The sequence below is a fragment of the Alexandromys fortis genome, unplaced genomic scaffold (genome assembly GCF_014885135.2).
Source record: "Alexandromys fortis isolate MF-2015 unplaced genomic scaffold, M_Fortis_MF-2015_v1.1 scaffold_103, whole genome shotgun sequence".
Lineage (NCBI taxonomy): Eukaryota > Metazoa > Chordata > Mammalia > Rodentia > Cricetidae > Alexandromys > Alexandromys fortis.
This window is the reverse complement of record NW_026067978.1, coordinates 3,087,232-3,114,341: the sequence shown is the minus strand read 5'-3', so window position 1 is coordinate 3,114,341 and position 27,110 is coordinate 3,087,232. Positions and strand designations below refer to the sequence as shown.

The following is a 27,110-nucleotide window of genomic DNA, read 5'->3' as shown; positions in this document are numbered from 1 at the left end:
TATCAGAATAGCGTTTTTAGATCCAACTGACCATCAAAATCAGCTGAGCTTTTTATCTTGTTTTTCAAATATTTTGTACTGAATCAGTTTTTGAGAATAGAACTCATGCATCTGAACTTTTTATCTTTGAAAGTTCCTAAAGATCAAAACCCAGGATAAAGTAAAGATTGCAGTTTATACTCAAACTGAATCACAATAAAGTAAAGGTAAGTAAACAACAAGACAAGGCCTACCATAAAGTACAGGAATCAAATTTACAATGTCTTATAAATAGATTGCAAGTCTAAGATGAGGACTCTTCTTATGAATGGTTTGGAGCCCCAACATATACTTCCAGTTTTAACTGAAGATGCCTTTACCTGGCTACCTGCTCCTTATTTTTTAAGACACAATTCAAGAAGCCCTGCCTCTGTTATACATCCCTGGTAATTGCCCCTTGCCCAGGGTAAGCTAGGTGTCTTTCTTTCTTTTCTTTTTTATTTTTTTGAGCACAAATCTATCACTGATTGCACAGACGATTTTTTTCTGCTTTATCACTATACTACTTAACAGCAAGCAGATGTAAGCTGATAGGGCTTTTCTACTTATTTTTTGTTTGTTTGTTTTTGCTATTTTGAGACATGGTTTCTCTGTGTAGCCCTGGATGTCCTGGAATTTTAACTTTGTACACCAGGCTGGCCTCGAATTCACAGAGATCCACCTGTGTCTGCCTCCCAAGTGCTGGGATTAAAGGCATGCACCAACCACCACCCAGCTAGCTAATACTGTTTTAAATAAATTTATGATTTTTGTATTAGGCCACACCAGTAGCTATCCTTGGCCACAGGTGGCCACCAGGTCACAGGTTGGAAATGTTTGATAGGGCATACCACACCAAACACACTTTATAGTCAACATTTAAAATATCAAGTTTAAGAGACTTCTTCCTATCCTTTTCTACAATCCTGTGTGAAATGTCAATATGAACAAACTAGACACAGAATTAGACAATATAGACAGAGATAAAAATAAAATCAATGCCAGCTGACAAGAACCACAAAAAAAAAAAAAAAAGAAAGAAAGAAAGAAAAAAAAAGAAAAGCAGGGTTAGTTTGTAGACCTGACATTACCGGAGCGTGCTATGCCACTGTCTCTGTCCTCATTCGGTTCTCTTCCCGGCATGTCCATTGGGTTGCTGTGAACTACAAATCAAGACAAATGGTCAGTCATAAACTATATTATTATTAAGGTGGATGTTGCTCCTTTTGAATCTCAAACTAGATCATGCTTCATCTCATTGCATTCCTTTTTCAATAGCATGGCACCAACCCAACACTAGGAGCTATTATTCAGTTGAACAAGCTTTCAGATCCATCTGAAGATTTACCATGTGATGCAAAACTATAGAATCCAGGAGTGACTAAAATTAATACATTTAGAACATAACCAAGCATAGATAGATGTTCATACTATTAATGAAAAAGTTACTGAGGCTAAGTGACAACTCTAGTTTACTGATTATATCCATAACAATGTTTAAACATAATAAAGAAGAATTTAAAGCACTGTAATAAATCATTTGATAAATTTGTTTAAATAGTATGACACCAATTTTGTTTAAAAACAGGCAGGAGGGCCAAGGGTGTAAACTAGTGATAGAACACTGGCCTAGATCACATATAAGGCCCTGGATGTGGGCCATTGCATTGGAAAAACAATGAAGTAAAATACAAAAGTAAGTATAAGGTGCTGGCAGGATAGCTTATATATTTTTAAAAACTTGTTTTACAGTCACATAATTTTCTAGGACAAATAGGTATTGCTCATATTTACCATTTACATGTAAAATAAGTTCTAATTAAAACAAGAAATGGGATAGCAGGGTGTGGTGACAATACCCGTAATCCTACCACTCAGAAGATTTAGGTAGGAAGATTTCAAATTCAAGGCCAGCCAGGCCTATGTAGAGGAGATTGAAAATAACAAACAACAATGAATACATCTGTAGACTGCTAATTTCTACTAGAAAATGATAATGCAAGACGAGCATGCAATGTGTGAAAAAGTGGAACATTACTGTGTTCCTGCATATATAAGCAAGGCACACACTTTGTAACAATGTAATGATCTGACTAATTATGCTCACATGCCTTTTATGTAGTGTTAGAACAGTGCTTGTTCATCTAAATCTTAGCTCCAAGAAAAGTTGTCCTTAGGGAAGAGTGTAGATCAGAAATTTTGCAACAATTATAAAGATCGGATTATTTCCAACAATTGGTGAATTACAATACAAAAACTACTTAGCCATGGAAACAAGACAGCTTAACATTAACATTTTCAAGGGGACAGTATAACTACTAATCTAACTACACACTAAATTTTTCTTGAAGAGTCTGAAGTTTAAAATTATTATGGCATACTGAAGAAAGAAATGAACTGAAATTTCATAAAAACATCAATCCTGTCGATTACACATTTTGTTAAAACTTTAGGAACATACCAAGTGGAAAACAGTACGTTCCCATACTTTGTAAGCAATGCTTTCTTAAACACAACCTCCCAACTTCATTCTCTACACTCTCTTGTTTCCACAGCTTAACTAGAGATTCTAGTCACTAGGGCACAACAACTAATCTACCCACACAGCACATGGCAAACCTGCAAAGAAAGAGGCGCTCCTGATCAGGCGGAGCGGACCCTGCTCAGAGAATGCCCGCCTGGGGCTGCAGAACTGTGAAAGACCTATATGGCAAAAATGTAAAATACACATGAAAGAGACCTGTTAGAGAAGCCACATTGAGTCAGGAAAATAAGGCGAAGTAAGGCAACACAGGAGCAGACCAAGGAGTAAAGCACAAGAACTTTTAACCAAAGCAAGAACAATTCAAGAAGTCACATTCCTCATTTAAAATAAGTATACTTCACCTTTTAGTCATGGTTTATGTCAAAAAATAGGTTCATGCCTATTTATGAATAAATCCATTTATAACAACAGAAATAAGCTTCTGTTGCAAAAGGCAGAACTATTTCAAGTGTTCAATCCTAACATAAAATATTTAACCACTCAAAAAGGCAACAGTATCTACATAATTTAATGTTTGCCAAAAAAAACCTTGTTTTTAAAAGCCAGTTTTTAAGACTTCAATATTCTCCTGCAAATGTGGTTAAGAAGACTATGTTACTGTACTTAAGCACAAGAACATAGCAAATCTATCAAGAAATTTTATTGACAAATAAGCACAAAAATTGCTAGCCCAGTGAAAAGCTACAAAGTAACAGAAGAAATTGATGGTTTTAGAACTATGGTTAGCCACTATGAAAACAGGAGACACAGTACAGCCTATAAGGGCAAGACTCCCAAAAGTACCAAACACAACCACAAAGAAATGATAGCAGTCTGAATACTTAAAAAAGGGCATAAAAGCCGGACGGTGGTGGCGCAGGCCTTTAATCCCAGCACTCGGGAGGCAGAGGCAGGCGGATCTCTGGGAGTTCGAGGCCAGCCTGGTCTACAAGAGTTAGTTCCAGGACAGGCACCAAAAGCTACAGAGAAACCCTGTCTCGAAAAAACCAAAAATAAAATTAAAAAAAAAAGGGGGGGGGGGCATAAAGGCCACACACCTTAAATCCCAGCAAGCACATTGCTATGAATTCAGCCCGGTCTACATAGAGAGTTCTAAGCCAGCCAGGGCTACATAAAAGATATCCTCTCTCCAAAAGAAGTGTGGGTGAGGGGCTTAAATTCTATAAACAAGCAATGAGTTATCTGTTACTTATATTCAGTTATGACAGTCTAAGTCAGTGGTTCTCAAACTTCCTAATGTAATGACCCTTTAATACAATTCCTCATGTTGTGGTGACCCCTAACCATAAAATCATTTTTGTTGCTACTTCATAACTGTAATTTTGCTACTGTCATGAACTGTAATGTAAATATCTGTGTTTTCCAATAGCCTTATGCAACCCTGGTGAAAGGGTCATTCAAACGCTCAGGAGTTGTGATCCACAAGTAGAGAACCACTGGTCTAAGTAATGTAGGAGTTGAATACCTAGAACAAGTGGCTTTCTGCTTTAAATAGCATCTGTGTTTCTCAAATTGCTGATATTATATTTTTTTCTGCAACAGAAATTTCTGTAATTATAATGCAGCAACCCTTCCATTTTCTCAATGGTCAATTCTTTCTTCAATGTTCTCTAGCTATTTCAAAATTTAACATCTTTAAACTCCTTCCTCACCCACATTTCTTTACATGTGACTGTTGACACAGGCATAGATGCAGAACACACACAGAGCTTCCAGACTGAAATTGTTCTTTTATTTTCAAACCACTTTCAAAGTTACTCAAATTCTTACCTATCTTTGCCTGCTTCCTACCTAAATGTAATAGGTAACATTTAAATCTTATGATGGTAGTAACTTAAGTATTCTGAGAAGTTCCTTCTTATCTTCTTAAGTTTATTTTAAGTCAGTTAGTGCCCCAACCCAACACTTTCCTCAAAAACCTCTCAACTATCAGATTTATTTTTAATTTCATTCTCTCAATGTCTTTATTTTTTCCATAAATACCTACATATAGTCAAATATCATGTTTCCTCAATATATATCTATTCCTACAGTTATTCAGCTTTTAAAATGTAGTTGAAGGACAAATGGAGGTCCCTAAGACCCTATCAGGAAGTCAGTGAGGTCTTCCATTTTCCTATAACTTATCTATCTACAGGAGGTGAGATTTTCTTGACATATTTTAATCCCAACTGCTTAACTAGACCCATTCTCATTACAGACATTCTTTAGTACATATAAATCAGATCTGGTGTTGTTGGATTCTAAACAACTTTCTGTTGAAGTCTCAAGAATGTATCTAAAATATTTCCAATTGTATTTTAAAATCCACTAAAATTTGTACACAGCTCTATTAACCCAAAACAAACTCCCAGCCAGTATACAGAGGATACAAACTCCAGATCTATTTCTGACAACTAGATCTTACTCAAAACTTCCTCCTTGTCTGGCCAAACCTTTCCTCCTTAGAAAGCTATTTCAGGCTGGGGTATTGGTACTTAATCTTTTGTATTTTTTTTTCCTTTACTTGGAGTCAGACATGCATCATGATCTATGGTTCTTTGGCTTTCCCACATCCCTCATTTTCTTTCACATAGTCATTTCAAGTAATAAAATTTTTGCATAGTTAATCCTGTCATGGCACTTGCTTTAAAAAACAAATGACAAAACTAGCATATCCTCGTTGGTATCTGGCAGCATAGAACATGAACATGAATTTATTGCTGTGGCTCACAGTGCCCTTTGCCAGCTTCTCTTGCTCAATTCTTTCTTTTCTCCTTCATTCTTTTTTTATTTTTGAGACCACATCTTAATTACAGCATTTTCCTCTTCCCTTCCTTTCCTCCAAACCCTCCCACATACTCCTACCCTCAATTCTTTTCATTTCCTTTACCTCTACTATGTGCCCAGTCACCTGAACTTATTTGCATGCTTTTATGATGGTGTGTCCTTCCCTCCAGGATATACTACTACTTCTTCCTAGGTACCTTCCTTCCCTAACTATATAAATAATTCTTCAAGTAAAGGTGTCTTATTCTCAAGGAAATCTTCCACAATTCTCCAAGATAAAATCCATGTTTATATTTTAATCACAACCATATAATTTTAATCTTATATATACTAAAGCATACTATGGTTGTATTATTTATCACATTGCTCACTAACTACAAATCCACCAAGGCAAAAACTGTGTTAGCTTACCACTGCCTCTTCAGGGTCTACGAGAGTGCTTGTTATATTATGGATGATTAAAAAAAACACTTGAGCTGGGCAGTGGTGGCGCACACCTTTAATCCCAGCACTCAGGAGGCAGAGGCAGGGGGGATCTCTGTGAGTTCGAAGGCCAGCCTGGTCTACAAGAGCTAGTTCCAGGACAAGAACCAAAAGGTACGGAGAAACCCTGTCTCGAAAATTTAAAACAACAACAACAACAACAACAACAACAACAACAACAAAACCACTTGATTAGTTAAGTGGAAACATAAACAAAGCCAGAAATAGCTCTCAACTGATGTGGGAGTGTCATATATCAATCTGTTGATTTCATTGGTTAAGCAATAAAGAAACTCCTTGGCCCTGATAGGTTAAAAGATAGGTGGGAGGAGTAAACAGAATAGAATGCTGGGAGGAAGAGGAGGTGAGGTCAGACCCGACAGACGCCATGCTCAGCTCTCCCGGGTAGACAAGATAGCTCTGCGCTCTGAGGCAGATGCGATGACGCTCCAACCCAGGATGGACATAGGTTAGAATCTTCCTGGTAAGCGCACCTTGGGGTGCTTACACACATTATTAGAAATGGGCTAGTCCAGGTGCGAGAGTTAGAGAAGAGGCTAGATATAATGGGCAAGCAGAGTTTAAAAGAATACAATTTGTGTGTTATTTTGGGCATGAGCTAGCAGGCGGACGGGGTGCTGGGGACGCAACCCCGCCGCTCTTATTTCAACACTCAACTATTTTTAATTCACAGTTAACAGTGTGGAAATATAAGCCATGCATTTTTTTTTAAATAAGCAACAAGGGCACTTAGCTACTCCTCCAACTCTTTTTTTAAAATGATTTATTTAAAAAAAAAATGATTTATTTAATTTTATTTTATGTGCATTGGTGTGAAGGTGTCAGATCTTGTGGAACTGCATTTTCAGACAGTTGTGAGCTGCCATGTGGGTGCTGGGAATTGAACCCAGGTCCTCTGGAAGAGCAGTCGGTGCTCTTAACCGCTGAGTCATCTCTCCAGCCCCAAGTCATGCATTATTTAAAGCCTGTAGCTTGATTAAATGGAATAAATTTCTCCTCTACAGGGCTGGAGAGATGGCTCAGAGGTTAAGAGCATTGCCTGCTCTTCCAAAGGTCCTGAGTTCATTTCCCAGCAACCACATGGTGGCTCACAACCGTCTGTAATGGGGTCTGGTGCCCTCTTCTGGCCTTCAGGTATACACACAAGACAGAATATTGTATTTGTAATAAATAAATAAATATTTTAAAAAAATTCTCCTCTATATTTGAACGGAAAGGTCAAATACATCTAGTCTCCACATATAAAAAATTTATTTTTATATCAATTCATTATTACTATTAAATCACTTTCTTTTTTTCTGTCTTTTTGTCTCTTTCTTTCTTTTTTCTTTTCTGGCTTTTCAATACTGGGTTTCTCTGTGTAACCCTGGCTGCTCTGAAACTCACTCTATAAAACAGGCTGGCCTCGAACTTACAGAGATTCACCTGCCTCTGCCTCCCAAGTGTGAGGAATATGTACTACCACTGCCCCACAAAAATAAATCATTTTCAATAAGCCCGTAGAGTTTTATAATAATTAAATTATTTTTAAGAAGACATTTCTTTGCTGTAGTTTTACTCCTCTAGAATCAGTGGTTAAAATCAAGTGAGTTTGGAAGAACTTTTCCTATAAGCTGATCTACATTATAAAATCAGCCTTACACTAAGACTAATCCACAGGAGCTGCTTAGTAGCATCTCAATTGAATAAACATACATTTAAAACATAAAAATTACTATGGGCTACATAGTAAGTGCCAGGGCAGCCGGAACTACACAATGAAATCATGTCTCAAAAGAGGGAAAAAAAAAATAAAACCCATCTAAATAAAAGCTTTTACTAAATAAGGGTTACTGTCCACTCTCTTATATTATGCATCAGAAATATGATCAAGCAGCAATTTAGTTGTGCTTTCCAGACAAGAAATTGCAGAAATACTATGACATTTTAAAATGTACTATACATTGTGAACCATAATTAACTAAATTTATTATTCCTTAAAATCAGCGTCTTAAGAATCATCATTTGACTATCTGATCATATAAACCACAGTTCATAAAAAAGGAGCACCATTTTAAAATGACTTTTAGGTTAGAGAAAAGAGAGGGATAGTTATTCCCCACTAAAATATTTCAGAAAGCTGGTAATGGCTTTCAATATCAATGACTTAGCCTTCCAAAGACACAATAAATTTAAAAACAAAACCAATGAAGACAAATTAAACATGCAGAAGTTCTTTTCTCAGATACAATAGGAGTATTACCTTAAAATATAAGAAAAATATTTTCCAAATAAGATAAAGGTTATATATGTAAAATTTAACAACCTTCCCATTTACACCATCAGAAGTTCTCTGGTTATACAAGAAATCTATATAATCAAGAAGTGACTTCAAATACTTTTATACTGTTAACATTTTTTAACTTTATAAAATCAAAATTAAAAAAAACCTACCTATATTTCCAAGGAGTCCATTAATAACTGTGCTGCTATCAGCCTTTAATGTATTACTGTCCTGATTGATGAATTCAAGACTGTCTTGCAGTCTACAAAGGAAAGAAAAAGCAAAGGAATTCCAAACACATTTTATATTTTTGATAGTAATACTTCACACATCCCAATGAAATTTTAAGTACAAAACTTCTTGAAATATTATAGGCAGAGGGGACTACTCAGAATAAGGAGGAAAATAGTGGGCTAAATATGAATAAAATTTAGTGAAAAGAAAATATTATTATTAAATATATTCTTTATATATTTTTTGCTAAGAAAATTAAAACCCTTCTAAAGTTAAAACTATCACTATTAGTACTAGAAGTATAAACTACGATGATAATTATACAATCACTTAAACCATCAGTTAGTAAGCTTTTCCTGAAGTCCACATCCAGATGCTGCACCTTTTAAAAATAAAGTTTCACAGGAGGACAGTTCCTGTTTTTCATTTCCATGTTGTTTAAGGCTGCTTTAATGCTACAATGACAGCAGTAAGAAACTAGAACATACTATACAACTAATAAAATAAAAAATATCATCTGGTTCTTTCCAAAGTAAATTGTTGACACTGATACACATCACAAACAATGTTTCCCTCATATTTTGGACTAAAAATATTTTCTAAACATCTGGTATTGGTAATGGTCAAAGGAGCAATTTCAGATGAGGAAGGGAAAGAGAGCAGCAGGAACACCAATTAAATAATCACACATTAAAAGTGTTATGTATTACTTTCATTCTCTTTGAGAATAACAAAAGTAAAATTACTATGCTTTCAGCAGGAAGTAACTTTTCCATAAATTTTAAGAATTAAAATCGGTGATTTTTTTTATTTCTACTTCATTATTAAATTTAAAAAGTTGACATTTTGGCAACATCGTTTTTTCAAGTACTCACAATATTTTGAAAATCCTACCTTTTCCTTTCTTCCTAAAAAAAGTTAAAAATAAGCTACAGATAGTAGAAGCTTCTATTAATAAAACCCCTCAAAACAAAAGTCTTTCAAAGTTCAAAAGATTTTCTCTAGAGTAGTTTTTCTACTGCTTCCCACTCATTTAGACTTTGTATTTTCCTCAGTATTGAAGCTAGTCAGTGATCTGATTTGGCCTCTACATAATCCCACTAACCTCACCCTAAACTCTAACTTGGTACTTTCTTTACTAGCGTTCTAGTACATAGCCTCTCATCCCCCAAAGAAGGACTAATCTAGTTTCAGCTTCATTATTCTAGTGTAGGTACAAACAGCTTATGATATCCCTGTACCTATTATATATGTGTGGAGTGGGTGAATGAGTCTGATTTAATAGTGATGGTCCCTCAAGTCTGCAGTGCTCTGCAAACTGAAGAATGTAAAGGTACGACTGTTAACAGAGAAGAGTAGACTGAAAAACAGCACACTAGTCTATGATGAAAATGCATTCAACATTTTGCTTTTAGACACACCTTCTAGAAAACTACAGAAAAAGAAATCATATCTATATGTTCAATTGTATTAAGAAAGGGTGCAATCTAGCCTCCATAAACTTTCAAATTTGGGTAAGATACAAACTATATGTACTATAACTTTAAAAGCCATTTTAATGTTTATACTTATATATTTTAAATATTAAATATCAATCACACCCTACATCCATAAACACTTACGTATTGAGACTTCCACAGATACTGCTTCCAGTCCGGGCAGTGAAAACTTTGCTAAGCATGAGCTGTGGAGGTGAGCTATGAAAGACAACAAAATGTCAGAAAGAGATTAAAAGTAAAATACAAAAAAAGTAAAATACAATAATGTTTTTGATTCACTGTAAAAAAAAAACACTTTGTAAGTTACATGGATTTCTTGACATCATCAGAAAGACTAAGAAGGAACACTAAAACCATGACATAATAAGCTGGGCATCTGACATGCTCAATCTGAGTAAAAATCTAAGAAATCCTTTCATCTTCAAAAAAACCTGAATATCTACAACGAGTATAACATAAGAAGAACTGAACTCCCTCACCGGATCTGATGAATTTTTAAGGTAGATCCTTTGTAGCTCATTGCTACTGAGCCAAACATCATTTCACCAAGCATATTGGCATCAGAAGAACACCGAGAACCCTGAATAAAAATTAAAAACATAAATAAAATTAAAGAATTAAAAGCCTTATAATGATTTCAAATATTAATTTTCTTTATAAAATAGAAATCTGTTAGTTTTTCTAATAATTAAAATTATTAAAATTCTATATTATATAAACTTCTCTGTAATTTGTTCTTCATCACATGGTTTCTTATATTATATCTAACCATATCATTAAATAGAAATTCCACTCATTTTTAAATCTGCACAGGTATTGGTTAAATATAGTAATACCTAAATCCTAATAGTGGAGAGATCAAGGCAGGGATATCTCAAGTTTGAATCCAAGTGGGTACTTTGGGAGACTGACTCATTTAAGGATGGAAGAGAGGGAAAAAGAAGGAGGTTAAGAGTTGTACATTATTTGATTATATAAAAACACCATACTTCAGGGCTGGAGAAATGACTCTATACTTAAGACCATTTGACGTTCTGGCAGAGGACCTGGGTTTGCTTCCCAAAACCTACACAAAAGTCATAACCACCTGTAACTTCAGTTTCAAGAAACACACTCCATCTTCTGGCTTCCCTACTAGGCACATGTATAGTGCATATACATAAACATTGGCGAAACACTTATACACATAAAACAAAAATCTTAAAAAAAATACCATACTTCATCAGGTCAGACTAGTTAACAAGGAGTATTTAGCTCGCTTCGAGGACTTTGCTACTAAAAGTAATGCTGAAATAAACTCTTTTACAGTTAGACATGCATTTGTTGTGAATGTATATGGGTGGGTGTATACACTACATGTGAGTGGAGGTCAGAGAACTGCTTGTAGGAGTTGGTTCTCTTCTGCATACTACCAAATAGGTACTAAGGACTGAATTTAGGTTGTGAAACTTGGCAACCAGTACCTTTACCTGCTAAGCTATATTGCTAATACAAAATCAACTTTTTAACCATGTCTTATACACATATATAACATTTATCCAGTAAGCAAATAAGGGTAGAGTCAACAGTATAATTTTTACTACTTCCATTATGGCAAAGAAGCATCCATAAGTGGAGCAATTTTTAACTATCATGAATTTTAAAAAATACAGTTTATAGACTTAATGAGACTCATAAACATAGAAAAACAATTCTAAAATAATATGTAAAAAAAGATCAAAGTCAAATTACCTTGAAAAGAGAACAATAAAACTGAAGTTATCACACATCCAGATTTCAAAATATACTACCAATCTATAGTAATCAATACAGTATGATAGAGATTAACAATATATGGGATCAGATCCAGAAATAAATGTACACCAATACAGTCAACTGATCCTCAACATGGATACTAGGCTGATAAAACAGGAAAAGGAAAGTCTTTGCTGCTGGGAAGGCTGGATATTCATATGCAAAAAAATAAAAATACTCTTATAGCATATATAAAAACCAACTCAAAGTGAATTAAAGAATTAAATAGGAAAAGAATGGACAAAGAAAATGGGGTATATACACATGCAGTGAAATATATTTAGGCCTGAAAGACACATTTTGGAGTATAAAGAAGCATAGTTAAAACTTTAAAAAATTTAAAATTATCATCATTTTTTTTTTAGTGTGTTTTGCTTGCAGGTACATCTGTGCACCACATAAATGCATGGTGCCCTTGGAGGCCAGAACAGAACACCAGATCCCCTGTGATTAGAGTTACTCTACATTTTAAGTCCTAGGAATTGAACCCAAGTCCTCTGGAAGAGAACATGTTTTCTGAACAACTTAGCCATCTTTTTAGGCTTCCATAGATGAATCTTAATAAGAGCAGCATGTTAACTAGAACAAGATAGTCACAAAAAGATAAGCATTGCATATACTTCCATTTATCTAAAGTATCAAAGAAAGTAAAATTTATGGAACCAAAGAACAGAATTGGTAGTTACCAGGGAAAAGGAGAAAGAAAAAGTTAAAAATCAATGAGCTTCAGTCAAGAAATTGGGATGAATTCTTGAGATCTGCTGCACAACAGCACATCTATCTATAGTCAAGAACAAAGCACTGTGTACTAAAAGTTTAGTTAAGAAAAAGATTTAAGCCAGTGTGGTGGTCTTTGATCCCAGTACTCAGGAGACAAAGGAAAATGGATCTCTGTGAGTTCCGGGCTAGCAAAAAATACATAGTAAGATCTGTCTCAAAAAAAAAAAAAAAAAAAAAGGAAAGATTACAATATCAAAATGTCTTCTTTCTCAAAGAACTCTTAATTATTATTGCTCTAACTGTTGTCACCATAATTATAAAATCATTTTAAAAAAACAAAATTTATTTAGTTAGTATTTATATACCATGGAAAATATCACTAATTACAAAGTACTCTCTACCTAATTTTTAAAAATTTAGCTGGTGGTGTATGCCTTTAATCCCAGCACTTGGGACACAGAGATGGACCGACTCTGGGATTTTGAGGTCTTTATATTTTATAAAGCAAGTTCCAGACTAGTCAAAGTTATACAATGAGACCCTGTCTTAAAAAAAAATATTATACTTATTATTTATATATATATTATTGTGTGTGTGGTTGTGTATGGATATGTTATGCCACAGCACAGAAGTAGAGGTCACAGATCAACATTTGTGAGTCAATTCTTTCCTTCCATTATGTGGGTCCTGGGGAGGGAACCTGGGATGAACAGCAAGTACCTGTACCTGCTGAACCATTTCATCAGCTCTCTTTGCTTAATTTTCAAAACCCATTTTTGTCCAAGACATCAGTGTGGCTAACTGAAAGGAATTCCATCTCATACTCTCAGTTAAAAACAGACAATACTCTCACAGATGTAAGATTGGCTTAATAGTAGCAATTTTGGAGTAGCAATTTTCAGAACTACCCACTGACATGCACTTTAAAGAACTGGTTAATGAAATTCATATGCAAATCACTAGAAAAGGAGCTGCTATTCTTTGGGCAATAGAACACATTATCTCTGATGAATCTGAAAGAAAAAGAAACCCTGGACTTTTTCTGAGGATATCTTCAAGACAACAAATCCCATGTATCACATGACTCCAGACTGGTCATGTGAAGAAAATAATTTATAGTCTGTAAATAAGTCTAATAGTCTAATCCTCATTTACAGTTGGAGTTATTGAAGTTATAGTCTGATTAATTTATTAAATAACTGCATCAATTAAGCATTCTATGAAGATAATCCAATAAAATCATGTAATTTGATATTAAAATTCTTTGTCTGCTATAATATACACCAAAAGGCTAATGTGAATATTAGATACTGTTATATATTTTCAGTGGAACAATCTACAATAAAAATCACTAAATTAACAAAGTGTGCTATCACTGCTACCTTTTGTATGCTTTATTTAAAGGGTCTATTTACTCCATATACTCACTCCTGGAAAGTAATTTAAAGATAATGTTCTAGTTACTGGAGATCATATTTTATTTATCACATCAAGTATAATTGAAACCTTTTACTTAAAAGTGTATTTTGTGGGATTCTGACACAAAATGAGATTATAATCAATCACTACTTTTTGGATCTCTACAATCTTGGTCAGTTTTCTATTTATTTTTAATCACATAATATATACAGAAAAGACAATTATATACAGCTTAAGAAATTAGAAAACCTCTCAAATTACACAAATTTCCTGAGTTACACAGGTTCTATATGGCAAAGTACTGTTTGGCATTTGTTAAGGTTCTGTGCCTAAGGTGAAGGCAAACCAAGAGTGTAACTGTGAATTAATCCTCACATGCAGATTTGAGTAATTTCAGAATCCTTTTACAGACTGCCTTAACAATGGATATAAGGATAAATTTCTACCCAAGTGCAGCCATCTCTTACAAACACAATGACCAAGATTCTATTTTAGCACCACTAAATACAAAATATGTTTTATTTGTACAAGTTTGGGATGACATAAATTCAAAGTAGAGGATATGAACTTAGCATGAAACTATATCAATCTTATTTCACACAGTAAGCTCATATACAAATTCCTATGTAGTTACTGATTGTTTAGCCTAAGGAAAAAAAATCCAGTTATTTCTGAAAAACAATGAGGTGTGTTTAATCCTTGTAATTACACTTTAATTTTCTACTATGGACAAACTTTATTGGTATTTTAATTTCAAAATTTAATAATAAAAAGTCAAAAAATAAATTATTCTGGGTACTCAATAATATGAATTGAGGTAAAGATGGAAAAAATACCTGCTACCAATACCACAGATTTCTGTATTTCCCAATCTAAGGTTTTCAAATTAATAAAACTTAATTGTTTAATGAATTTATCCATCTCTCCAGCTACAACGCAGGCACCAGGAAGGTACAATCTAGTTGATATTATAACTCTGGTCCTTAGGAAGGTGATTAAAATGATTTATAAATGACTAAATGAGTGATCTTACCTGGTACTTGGGACACTGGTCTTTTACATCAGAAGATAAAGTGATAGAGCTATCCAAAGAGGAAGAACTATCTCCTCCTGGTTTCAGCTGACAGCACTTTCCAAAGACCTTGACTTGAGCATCATTACAGAGTTTCTGAAACACAGAGGACACCCTCATTCATAGTCCAATACATTTTTTTTTTTACCATAGATAAACTTAAAAGCAATATGAAAAGAAAAGAAACACCTTGGAAAAATCAAGAATGAGATAACTGAAAATAATGCAACTTTAATGTAATATATTTTTCTCTGTTTCCTCCAGTACTATTTGGAGCACATTTTTCCCTCACCAACATTACCAAACCACAGAAATTTTCTTTATTATATGGCCAAAACAATATTCATTAATTGTAACTTAGTAATCTATTAATGGTAGGCTTGGAGACATGGCTCAGCGATTAAGAGCACTCTCTGATCTTCCTGAGTTCAATTCCCAGCAACCACATGGTGGCTCACAACCATCTGTAATGAGATCTGGTGCCCTCTTGAGGAAGAAACCTGATCAATCATCCTTAACCCTATATGGATGGACAAGTTCAACAGAACAGCCATATACGGGTACCCATGCATGCTTCAGCAATGCCATGCACAAATTTCATTTTTCTATTTCAATTTATAATGGTGATTTTAAAATTATTTACTTTCAAAACTTTTATGTTCTTATAGGTTATTGAGAATGTTAAAGGACTTTTGTTGAAGAGTTATATCTATTCATTATTTTATATTAGAAACTAAAGCTGAGAAAGTTTTAAATGTCTAATTAAATATACTGTTAAATATAACAGTAACATGTTACAAGTTAACAAACAGTAGTGTTATAAAAAACTAACCATATATAGTCTGTAAGGAGAAATGTAAAATTCACTTACATTTTATTATAGGCACCTTTTGGGTTTAAAAAGGGCACTTCAAGGCCTGAGATCAGAGGCATGTGCACAGTAGGCAAATATTCTACCACTGGGCTACAACCCATCCCCATGTCTAAACTTCTGAAATTAAATGTATTTATGTGAAGAACAAATAAAGAATACATTCTAAATTTAGATGATTGTGCTATCAATGAAAGATTCACTTCTTTTCTAAAAAAGATTTACATATATTTGTGTTTGGCATGCATGTATGTTTATACACCATCCATGTGCCTGGTGCCCACAGAGTCAGAAGGTGGTGTTGAATTCCCCAGAACTGTAATTAAGGATGGTTGTAAAGTGTTGGGGACTAAACCCCGATCCTCTGCAAAAGCAGCAAGAGCTTTCAACTATGGAACCATCTTCTAGTCCCAGGACTCACTTCTTTTACTTTACTCCTCTTCTATCCCCACTGAACCCTGGAGCCTTCATTGCTCACAACTACCAAAGTTGCAATTCATTTAGGTGTGCGGTATCACCAAAATGTACTCCAATGTTTTATCAGTCTCAAGTATGCTCATTTTTCCATATACAGGACCTCAGATTTCCAGAAGCAGAAATCAGGATGAAACTGCAACTTTCTGAGGAGTAACTATTGTACAGTTACATTATCACCAAAGGCACTTAACAACTTCCACATCATCTGCAACCAAATATTTCAAGTAAAATGAAAAGGGGCATTAGAGCTTTTGAGTACATATATTGAGTTCAAATTCTATGAACAGGTTATTTGAGTTATTAAATCTTAGTTTGCCACCTGTGGAATAGGAAGAGAAACCATAATGACACAGAATTTCTAATTATAATAGTCTAGAAAACTAACTTAAACTGTTATAAGTAAGAAACTAACATAACTGAAGTCAAGGATTTCACCAGACACTTTTATTTATATTATTTCATTTAAATACTTGTTAATACCATTTAATATTGATATCTTTGGCCATATCTTCTTTTTAAAATTCTTCTTTTATATTTAAATTTCAACCGAAGTTTCCCTTTCCTATACTCATCCTAGTGCACCCCACCTCCTCTCTCCCCCAGATCAATTCCTCCTCCATTTGCCTTCAGAACAGAGTAGGCATCCCATGGACATCATCATGTCATTAGCTATATCTTAATAATCTTATAACTTACTAATAAATTGTTGCCAATAAGATCCTAGATCCTATTAGGGAAGATACAACATACTTTGGCTGCAAGATACAGAGAAATCAATTTGGAATTGACCTAAAAACTTCCTCCCTACTGGCTAGTTTTCATATTGAAGAAGTTTTCATATGCAGGCCACTGTGGAGGAAGGTGGTATCACCCAGCAGTGTACCTTGAATGCCACAATACTGACCTGATGGGCAATATGTGCTCACTGGTACAAAAGTGACATAAAGATTACAGGGATAACCAATTGCTTTCTGATTAGATTTGAAGCCTGTCTTTAAAGAAGAAAATACGTGGCTAGTACTATAAACCTGGTCAAAAGCTTCAGAAGATCTGGCACTGCTGGGAAACTACTACTTTTGTTTTGCTAAATAAGCATGTTATCAAAGCACTTTTTAAATACTTGTACTTATGCCCACTGAGTAGTGATGCTGTCATCTCTGTTTAGAAAGGCTTGTTTTCAAGCCAGCTATTTAGTGTACACGGTTAATTCCAGGACTCAGGAGGAAAAGACAGCCAGATCCTTGAGTTTTAGGTCAGCCTGGTCTTTAGAATGAGTTCCAGGCTAAAAAGAGAAACCCAGTTTTAATGGGGAGGGGAAGCATCTTTTTGCAGTGGCACCAGTTAATGCGGAAATTTGTAACTGGTGGAAGTGGTGAGAGTAAGTGGAAGTTGAATGCTCTGTCATAATTGAGATGTTTATGTCATACCCTCCAAGACCTAGGGAACATTATAGAAGAGACAGTGGAAAGAATTTAAGAGGCAGAGGTTGATAGAGGCTGGGGTGAAATGTTACAGAACACTATCTTCTGGACATGATATGGTCACAGCATTCTTAAACTCATAGCAGCTGACAAGACTAGGCCTGTCAACATCTTGTCATAGACTGGAGAGGGACCTACTTGTTCCTGAGGACCTACAGGCACTTAATGGTGGTGGAGGCAGAGACTCTTTTCTTTTCAGCAAGACAGGGTTTCTATTTGTTGTCCTAGCTGCCCTAGAACTGGCTCTGTAGACTACATCGGCCTTTCAACCCTAATGAAACAAAAACATAAATGATGAAGAGTAGGGAGACAAACTGGGAAATGGGTGGTATGGTAGTTTGAATGTAACTGACTCTCATAAGCTCAGGGAGTGGCACTATTAGGAGGTGTGGCCTTGTTGGAGGAAATATGTCAGTGTGGGGGGCAGCCTTTGTTGCCTATGCTCAAACTATGCCTAGTTCAGACCACTGTGAGACAAAATGTAAGAATTCTCAGTTTCTTCTCTAGCACCATGTCTACCTGCACCCTGCCTTGCTTCCTGCCATGATGATAATAGACTAAATCTCTGAACTATAAACAAGTCATCCCAATTAAATGTTTTCCTTTATAAGGGTTGCTATGATAATGGTGTCTCTTCATAACAATAGAACCCTAACAAAGACAGATGGGAACCAGTGGGAGTGGGAGAAATACAGGATATTGAAAAGGAGAAGAGGGTTGAACAGTAAGTGCATAGCATTAGAGGAATAAGGCCAACAGACATATTATTATTGGAACATTCAAAGAAAGAGACAAAGATACTCCATGGAAAGATCACTAGAAAGGAGAAACTAAGAAGATATAGAGAGAAACACCAAAAACAGATGCCAAAGATAGCCTAACAGAGAAAGAAACATTAGCAAACACTGAGAAGCAATAAAGAAGGAACATACAGTGAAGGACTGTGGGGTATGAATACCATGAATCCCAGATGGGATGGTATTAGGAGGTCGGGCTTTGGAATGTTCTTTGGTCATAAGGGGTAGCATCTCACAAACAGGAACAGTACCCATACAGAAACAATTTCAGAGTACTCTTAACCTTGTTTCTAAGTCAACAGTTTGTAATCTGGGAGATAACCTGATAAAAAGCAAATATCCCAGCACTCTATCCTGGCCTTCTAGTCTGCAGTGTTTTGTTATTATGCCTGAAAAAAAAAAAAGACACACAGAGAGAAATTAAACATTATTTTGTTAGGGTCAAACAAGATGGCTCAGTTGATATAAGAACTTGCTACTCATTCTCAGAATCCATATGATGGGAGGGGTGACTCCTGAAACATGTCATCAGACTTCCAAATGCAATAAAATAAAATGTAAAAAATTTTTAAATTTTGTTGATGTTGGGTAATGAATCTTTATGAATATATGTAGGAAAATAAAAAATGTCACAGAAGAAGATATGAGAAGGAGAGAATAATGAAGCACTAGTTCAGAAAGGATGGGCATGAAGATTTGGAAAACAGTGTAAGTCAAGAAGTACAGAGCAAAAAAAAAAAAAAAAAAGTACAGAACAGCCAGGCAGTGGTGGCACATGCCTTTAATCCCAGCACTCGGGAGGCAGAGGCAGGGGGATCTCTGTGAGTTCGAGGCCAGCCTGGTCTACAAGAGCTAGTTCCAGGACAGGAACCAAAAAGCTATGGAGAAACCCTGTCTTGAAAAATCAAAAAAAAAAAAAAAAAAAGTTCAGAGCAAGTTAATTTTTAAAAAGAAGTGAAGAATAAGTGCATAATGAGCAACATTAATAAAGATAAACCAAGAGGTGCCAGACAATGTAATGTAGTAGAACATTAACAGACACAAAGAAAACCTCAGTAAATGTTGAAATAAAAAAGCAAGAGTATTATTAATTAATGTTAATCTATCAAATTTAGCAAACTTTTCTTGAGCTTTATAGTAGCCTATAAACAAAGAAGTGCTCATGAACATATTCTTTTATTTTATTGATTTTTAATGATCTCTACACTTTTCTCTGCTCCCCTTCCTGCCTCTCCCCTCCCCTTCAACCTTCTCCCAAGGTCCCCATGCTCCCAATATATTCAGGAGATTTTGTCTTTTTCTACTTCCCATGTAGATTAAATATATGTATATCTTACTTAGGATCCTCATTGTTGTCTATGTTCTCTAGGATTGTGATTTATAGGCTGGTTTCTTTGCTTTATGTTTAAAAACCACTTATGAGTGAATACATGTGATAATTATCTTTCCAGCTCTGGGTTACCTCCACTCAATATGATGTTAGCTAGCTCCATGCATTCGCCTGCAAAATACAAACTGTTGTTATTTTTTCTTCTCTGTAGTACTCTATTGTGTCAATGTAACACATTTTCTTTATCCATTCTTGGTAGAGGGGCATTTGGGTTCTTTTCAGGTTCTGGCTATCACAAACAATGCTGTTATCATGTCCTTAGGGTACGATTGAGCATCCTTTGGATATATACCCAAAAGTGGTATTACTGGGTCTTGAGGAAGGTTGTTTCCTAATTTTCTGAGATCGCCATACTGATTTTCAAAGGGGTTGTACCAGCTTGCAATCTCACCAGCAATGCAGAAGTGTTCCCTTTCCCTACAACCTCTCCAGCATAAGTTGTCATCAGTGTTTTTGATATTGGCCATTCTTACAGGTGTAAGATGGAATCTCAGAGTTGTTTTGATTTGCATTTCTCTGATGACTGAGGATGTTGAGCATTTTCTTAATTGTCTTTAAGCCATTTTAGATTCCTCTGTTGAGAGTTCTCTGTTTAGGTCTGTTCTCCATTTTTTTATTGGATTATGTGTTCTTTTGGTGACCAATTTTTTGAGTTCTATGTATATTTTGGAGATCAGTCTGATGTGGGGTTAGTGAAAATCTTTTCCCAGTCTGTAGGCTCTCATTTTGTCTTGTTGACCATGTCCTTTGCTTTATAGAAGCTTTTCAGTTTGAGGAGGTCCCATTTATTAATTGTTTCTCTCAGTGTCTGTGCTGCTGGGGTCATATTTAGGAAGTGGTCTCCTGTGCCAGTGCGTTCAAGTGTATTTCCCACTTTCTCTTCTATAAGATTCAGTGTGGTGGGCTTTATGTCGAGGTCTTTGATCCATTTGGAATTGAGTTTTGTGCATGACCATAGATATGGGTCTATTTTCACTCTTCTACATGTTGAAATCCAGTTATGCCGCACCATTTGTTAAACATGTTTCTTTTTCCCATTTGATATTTTTTGCTTCTTTGTCAAAACACAAGTGTGTTCACAGGTGTGTGGATTAATATTCGGGTCTTCGATTCAGTTCCATTGGTCCTCCTGTCTGTTCTTATGCCAATACAGGCTGTTTTCAGTAATGTAGTTCTGTAGCAGAGTTTGAAGTCAGGGATTGTGATGCCTCCAGAAGTTCTTTTATTGTATAGGACCGTTTTGGCTATCCTGGGTTTTTTGCTTTTCCATATGAAGCTGAGTATCGTTCTTTAGAGTTCTGTGAAGAATTTTGCTGGGATTTTGATGGGCAATGAATCTGTAGATTGCTTTTAGTAAGACTGCCATTTTTACTATATTAATTCTACCTACCCAAAAGCAAGGGAGATCTTTCCACTTTCTGGTGTATTCTTCAATTTCTTTCTTCAAAGATTTAAAGTTCTTGTCATACAAATCTTCCGCTTGTTTGGTTAGAGCTATTCCAAGGTATTTTATGGTATTTTGGCTATTGTAAAGGGTGATGTTTCTTTGATTTCTTATCAGCCTGCTTATCATCTGTGTACAGGAGGGCTACTGATTTTTTTGAGTTAATCTTGTATCCTGCTACATTACTGAAAGTGTTTATTAGTTGTAGAAGTTCCTTGGTAGAATTTTTGGGGTCGCTTATGTAAACTATCATATTATCAGCAAATAGTGAGAGTTTGACTTCTTTTCTGATTTGTAGGTCTCCTTTTGTCATCTTATTGCTCTAGCTAGGACCTCAAGAACTATGCTGAATAGATATGGAGAGAGTGGGCAACCTTGTTTTGTTCCTGACTTTCTCTCCATTTAGTTTGATGTTGGCTGTTGGCTTGTTGTAAATTGCCTTTATTATATTTAAGTATGTTCCTTGTAACCCTGCTCTTTCCAAGACCTTTATCATGAAGGGATGTTGTATTTTGTCGAAAGCTTTTTCAGCATCTAATGAGATGATCATGTGGTAAGAATGGAGTATTGAAGTCTCCCACTATTAGTGTGTGGGGTTTAATGTATGATTTAAGCTTTAGAAGTGTTTCTTTTACATATGAGGGTGCCCTTGTATTTGGGGCACAGATGTTCAGTATTGAGATTTCCTCTTGATAGATTTTTTTCCTGTCACTAATTTTTATGAAATGTCCTTCTTTGTCTCTTTTGATTGATTTTAGTTTGAAGTTTATTTTATTATATATTAGGATAGCTACACCAGCTTGTTTCTTAGATCCATTTGATTGGTATATTTTTCCCCAACCCTTTATTCTGAGGCGATGTCTGTCTTTGAAATTGAAGTGTGTTTCTTGTATGCAGAAGAAGGATGGATTCTGTTTTTGTATCCAATCTGCTAGCCTGTGTCTTTTTAGAGGTGTGTTGAGTCCATTTATATTGAAGGATATTAATGACCAGTGATTGCTAACTCCTGTTAATTTAGTTTTCACTGTTGTCAATGTTAATTTGTGTGTTTTTCCATTCTTTGGGATTTGCTGTGTTTTTGTTGATGTAGCTAACTTCCTTGGGTTGGAGTTTTCCTTATAGTATTTTGTGTAGGGGTGGGTTTGTGGCTAGGTATTGTTTAAATCTGGTTTTGTCATAGAATATTTTCTTTTGTCCTATGGTGATTGAAGGTTTTGCTGGGTATAACAGTCTGGACTGGCATCCGTGGTCTTTTAATTTCTGCATTAACATTTGACCAACCTTCTGGCTTTCACTGTCTCCAGTGAGAAGTGAGGTGTAATTCTGATAGGTCTGCCTTTATATGTTACTTGGCCTTTTTCCTTTGCAGCTCTTAGTATTCTTTCTTTACTCTGTATGTTTAGTGTTTTGATTATTATGTGGCAAGGGACCTTTTTTTTTTTTTGGATCCAATCTGTTTGGTGTTTTGTATGCTTCTTGTATCTTCATAGGCATATCTTTCTTTAGGTTGGGAAAGTTTTTTTCTATGATTTTGTTATATTTTCTGTGCTTTTGAGTTGAACTTCTCCTTCTTCTATACCTATTATTCTTACCTTCTATACCATGGTCTTTTCATGGTATCTCATACTTCCTGGATATTTTGGGTTAAGTTTTTGTTAGATTTAGTATTTTCTTTGACTGATGAGTCTGTTTTCTCTATTGTATTTTCAGCTCTTGAGATTCTCTCTTCCATCTCTTGTATTCTGCTGTTCACGCTTGCGTTTGTGGTTTCTGATCATTTTCTCATGATTTCTATTTCTATAATTTCCTTGGCTTGTGTTTTCTTTATTGTATCTACTTCAGTTTTCAAGTTTTGAATAGTTTCTTTCATATGTTTGATTGTTTTTTCTTGGTTTTCTTTAAGGGATTTGCTGATGTCTTCTAATTTTTTGTTTGTCTTTTCCTCCATTTCTTTGAGGGAATTTCTCACTTCCTCTTTAAGAGCTTCAAGCATTCTCCTGAAGTTATTTATTTATTTGGTCATTTTCTTCTGCTTCATCTATATTTGGTTGTCCAAGTGTTGCTGTTGTAGGATCTCTAAATTTTACTGGTGTCGTGTTGCTCTTTATGGTGTTGCTTGTGTTCTTACCTTGTCTACTCATCTTTTCCTCTAATTGGTGTGGTTGGGGCTGTCTGTGATTCTGGTGATTAATCTTCTAGATGCCAGTGAATCCAAGGCTCAGATGGTTGTTCCTCATGGTATAGTCAGTGCCACGGTTCTATTTACCCCATTGGTCGCTCTGTGTTCCTGGAAGACGCTCAGCACTCCCAGGCTATGCTCTGCTCCTGTAGAATTTGCTGTCTCAGGCCTGCTCTGGCTTAGGTTATTGGGTCAGACATCTTTCTGTAAACGTCCCTGGTCTGTATCCACTCCTGCAGAGGTCCCTGGCTTGGGGTTGGTCCTGCAAAGGTCTCTGGCTCTATTCTACTCCCTCGGAGGTCCCAGATTCATGCCTGGACCTGCAGAGGTTTCTGGTTCCTGCCTACTCCCTTTGACGTCCCAGACTGACGCCCAGACCCACAGAGGTCCTGGTTCAGGCTTACTCCCTCAGAGGTCCTAGACTCATGCCTAGACCTGCAGAGATCTCTGGTTCCTGCCTCCTCCCTTGGAGGTCCCAGACTCATGTCCAGACCCACAGAGGTCCTGACTCAGGCCTACGTCCTCGGAGGTCCTACACTCAGCACAGATCCACAGGGGTCCTGGCTTAGGTCTACTCCCTCAAAGGTCCCAGATTCATGCAGTTTCTGGCTCTGTTCCACTTTCTCAGCGGTTGCTCCCCTAACCTGCTTCTGTGGAGTTCGCTGTCTCAGGTCTGCTCTGGCTTGGGATGCTGGCTCAGTCTTAACTCAGCAAATGTCCCTGGTCTGGATCCACTCCCATTTCTATGGAGCTGGCCAGCTCAGGCCCCCTCCAGCCTAGGTAGCTGGCTCAGTCCTGCAGGCCTGCTCTGGTCTAGGTCGCTGGTCCCAGTCCTGCTTCCCTCCTGGTCTGGATCCCATCCTACTCCTGTGGAGCTCACTGTGCCAGGCCCACTCCAGTCCAGGCCACTGGCTCAGTCCTGCTCTTTTGGAGTTCACTGCTTCAGACCAGCTCTAGCCTAGGTCACTGGTTCAGTCTTGCTCCTATGAAGTTCACTGCTTCAGTCCTACTCTGGCCCAGGTCGCTGGCTCAATTGTACTCCTGTGGAATTTGTTGCTTCAGGCCTGTTCTGGACCAGGTTGCTCTCATGCCCATATTTATAGTTGTTCTTAGATTTCAAAGGTCTTGATCATCTCCATCTCTATGACTCTGAGGACTCTTACTACTTCAGTTATTCAAACTAAAAAGGTAGATTTATCAAACTTTTTCTTCTCCCCATCACCATCTCTTCATAAGGTAGAAAAGGTGACATTTTAAAATTTGAGTTTGATATCTTCAGTGATTTCCCTCTGTACTTAGGATATAAGTATCCAAACATCTAACACAGAAACTCATAAGGCCCTGAATACTATGCCCTCTACCTACCTTTACCACCAGCTACTTTGTATATTATTTGTTATCACTCCAGCCAAGGTGGGGTTCTTTTAATTCCTCAAATTGCCAAACTCCCAAATCATACTGCAGACTTTTCATCAGCTGTTACTATTATTTCTTCACATTTCAGCTTTTATTTTACTTTTTCAGTAAGGCAGACTGTCACTCAAATTGATGGAAACTTGGTTCTGTACTACTGGTATCTTATTAAGTATTCTTCAAGCTTTCTTCACTGTACTTTCACAATTTAGAATAATGTGTAGATTACTTTTTTGAGTATCTACATGCCCTAATAGGCTATCTATTTGTGAAAACTAAGAGAACACACAGGCTGGTAAATCTCCAAGTACTTAGTATTTTATAAACCCTTGAGTAACTTGTACAAAAGCTCCTTTTTATCAAATTACAAAGTAGGAGAAAAGGAATAAACAATCTAAACAAAGCACAATCTCCAAAAGGTCAAAAATTCTTAATGATTAGGTACAATACTATAAAACCTAGCAATGAAAAAAGAGACTAACACCTATTTGTAAATGCTAAAGACACACTTGTAAATAAGACAACAGATCAGGATAGACATATTCCATGTTTTTTCAGAAGGCAAAAATCTCAAATTAACCCAATTCTTTAAAAAAAAAGTAATTATCAATAAAAAGTTCTACTGATAGGAAAAAACTTTCTCAAAAGTATTTTGTTTTCAGTTGATTATTAGAATGTTCATAGAAAGTAGCAACCTAAGGTATAGGAGAAACCCATTCTAGGCCCAGGGCACTTTTTCTTTATATCTTAAGGTATAATGGCAGTAGCCAACACTAAGCTCTCTTGGCCAATCAAATAAATGCCTTATTGCTGCTAAACTAGTAACAATGTATTTCAAAACATGGTGTTGAAGATTTAAAGAACAGAAACGTCCCCCCTTTAGAGTAGGGGAAAGTATGTTATGAGGATTGCAGACTTAATTTGCTCTATACCATCAGATAAATATCTTCCTTTCTCTACGTCTCACTTCCCTGATTGCACAATGAGGGGTCCAACCAGTTTCTCTATAAGGTTCCCAGTAGTTCCTAGGTCAGTCACATTTAACAACACCATCATAAGGCAGTGGTTCTCAACCTTCCTAATGCTGTAACCCTTTAATACAGTTCCTCATTTTGTGGTGACCCCAAACATGAAATTATTTTTTTTGCTACTTCATATCTGTAATTTTCCTACTGTTATGAATTGTAATATAAATATTGGTGCTTTCTGATAGTCTTAGGTGACTCCTATGAAAGGGTTGTTCTAGGGGTGTGACCCACAGGTTGAGAATCAATGATATCAGGAACTAAATGTCAAACAATAACAGTTTCTGGCTAGATGACAAGTAATTGTCTTAAAAAAGAAAGGAAGGAAAGAAGGAAGGAAGGAAGGGAGAAGAGAAGAGAAGAGAAGAGAAGAGAAGAGAAGAGAAGAGAAGAGAAGAGAAGAGAAGAGAAGAGAAGAGAAGAGTAAAGAAAAACCAGGTCAGGCAGTGATGGTGCATGCCTTTAATCCCAGCACTTACGAGGCAGAGGCAGGGGCAGGTGGATCTCTGTGAGTTTGAGGCCAGCCTGGTCTACAAGAGCTAGTTCCAGGACTGGCTCCAAAGCGACAGAGAAACCCTATCTCAAAAAAAAAAAAAAATAATAAAAATAAAAATAAAAAGAGAGGGACACCATATAGCTGCTGAAGGTGAAAGACTCTAGAACACTATTGGTAAGTCACAGCCTCATGGCAATTCATGGATAAATAGAAAATGGGTTAGTTTAAGATGTAAAAGCTAGCTAAAAATACACCTGTGATGGGGGAGAGTCTTCTGTTTTGTGTTAATTTCATTGGTTAAATAAAGAGACTGCTTTGGCCCTTTAATAGGACAGAAAATTAGGTAGGCGGAGTAGAAGACAGAATGCTGGGAGAAAGAAGCTGAGTCAGTCAGTCGCCATGATTCTCCCACCCGACACAGACGCAGGTTAAGATCTTCCCTGGTAAGCCACCTCATGGTGCTACACACATTATTAGAAATGGGTTAAAGCAAGATTTAAGGTGAGAGTTAGCCAGTAAGAGGCTAAAACTAATGGGCCAAGCAGTGTTGTAAAAGAATACAGTTTCCGAAGCCGGGCGATGGTGGCGCACGCCTTTAATCCCAGCACTCGGGAGGCAGAGGCAGGCGGATCTCTGTGAGTTCGAGACCAGCCTGGTCTACAGAGCTAGTTCCAGGACAGGCTCCAAAGCCACAGAGAAA

The 27,110-nt window shown here is 36.3% G+C and overlaps 1 protein-coding gene across 2 annotated transcripts in view; it reads right to left on the bottom strand.

Annotated features, from left to right (window-relative positions):
- Window positions 1-27,110, bottom strand: part of Fnip1 (folliculin interacting protein 1) — a 92,731-nt gene that overhangs the window by 29,212 nt on the left and 36,409 nt on the right. Inside the window, exons 3-8 of one of the 2 annotated variants that reach the window (XM_050157768.1) lie at window positions 14,799-14,933; window positions 10,312-10,412; window positions 9,956-10,030; window positions 8,270-8,361; window positions 2,638-2,721; window positions 1,110-1,181 (exon numbers count right to left, since the gene is read on the bottom strand). In XM_050157768.1, the coding sequence (XP_050013725.1) occupies window positions 1,110-1,181; window positions 2,638-2,721; window positions 8,270-8,361; window positions 9,956-10,030; window positions 10,312-10,412; window positions 14,799-14,933 (559 nt within the window). The remainder of the gene's footprint in view (window positions 1-1,109; window positions 1,182-2,637; window positions 2,722-8,269; window positions 8,362-9,955; window positions 10,031-10,311; window positions 10,413-14,798; window positions 14,934-27,110) is intronic. The other variant, XM_050157769.1, reaches the window with a different exon arrangement.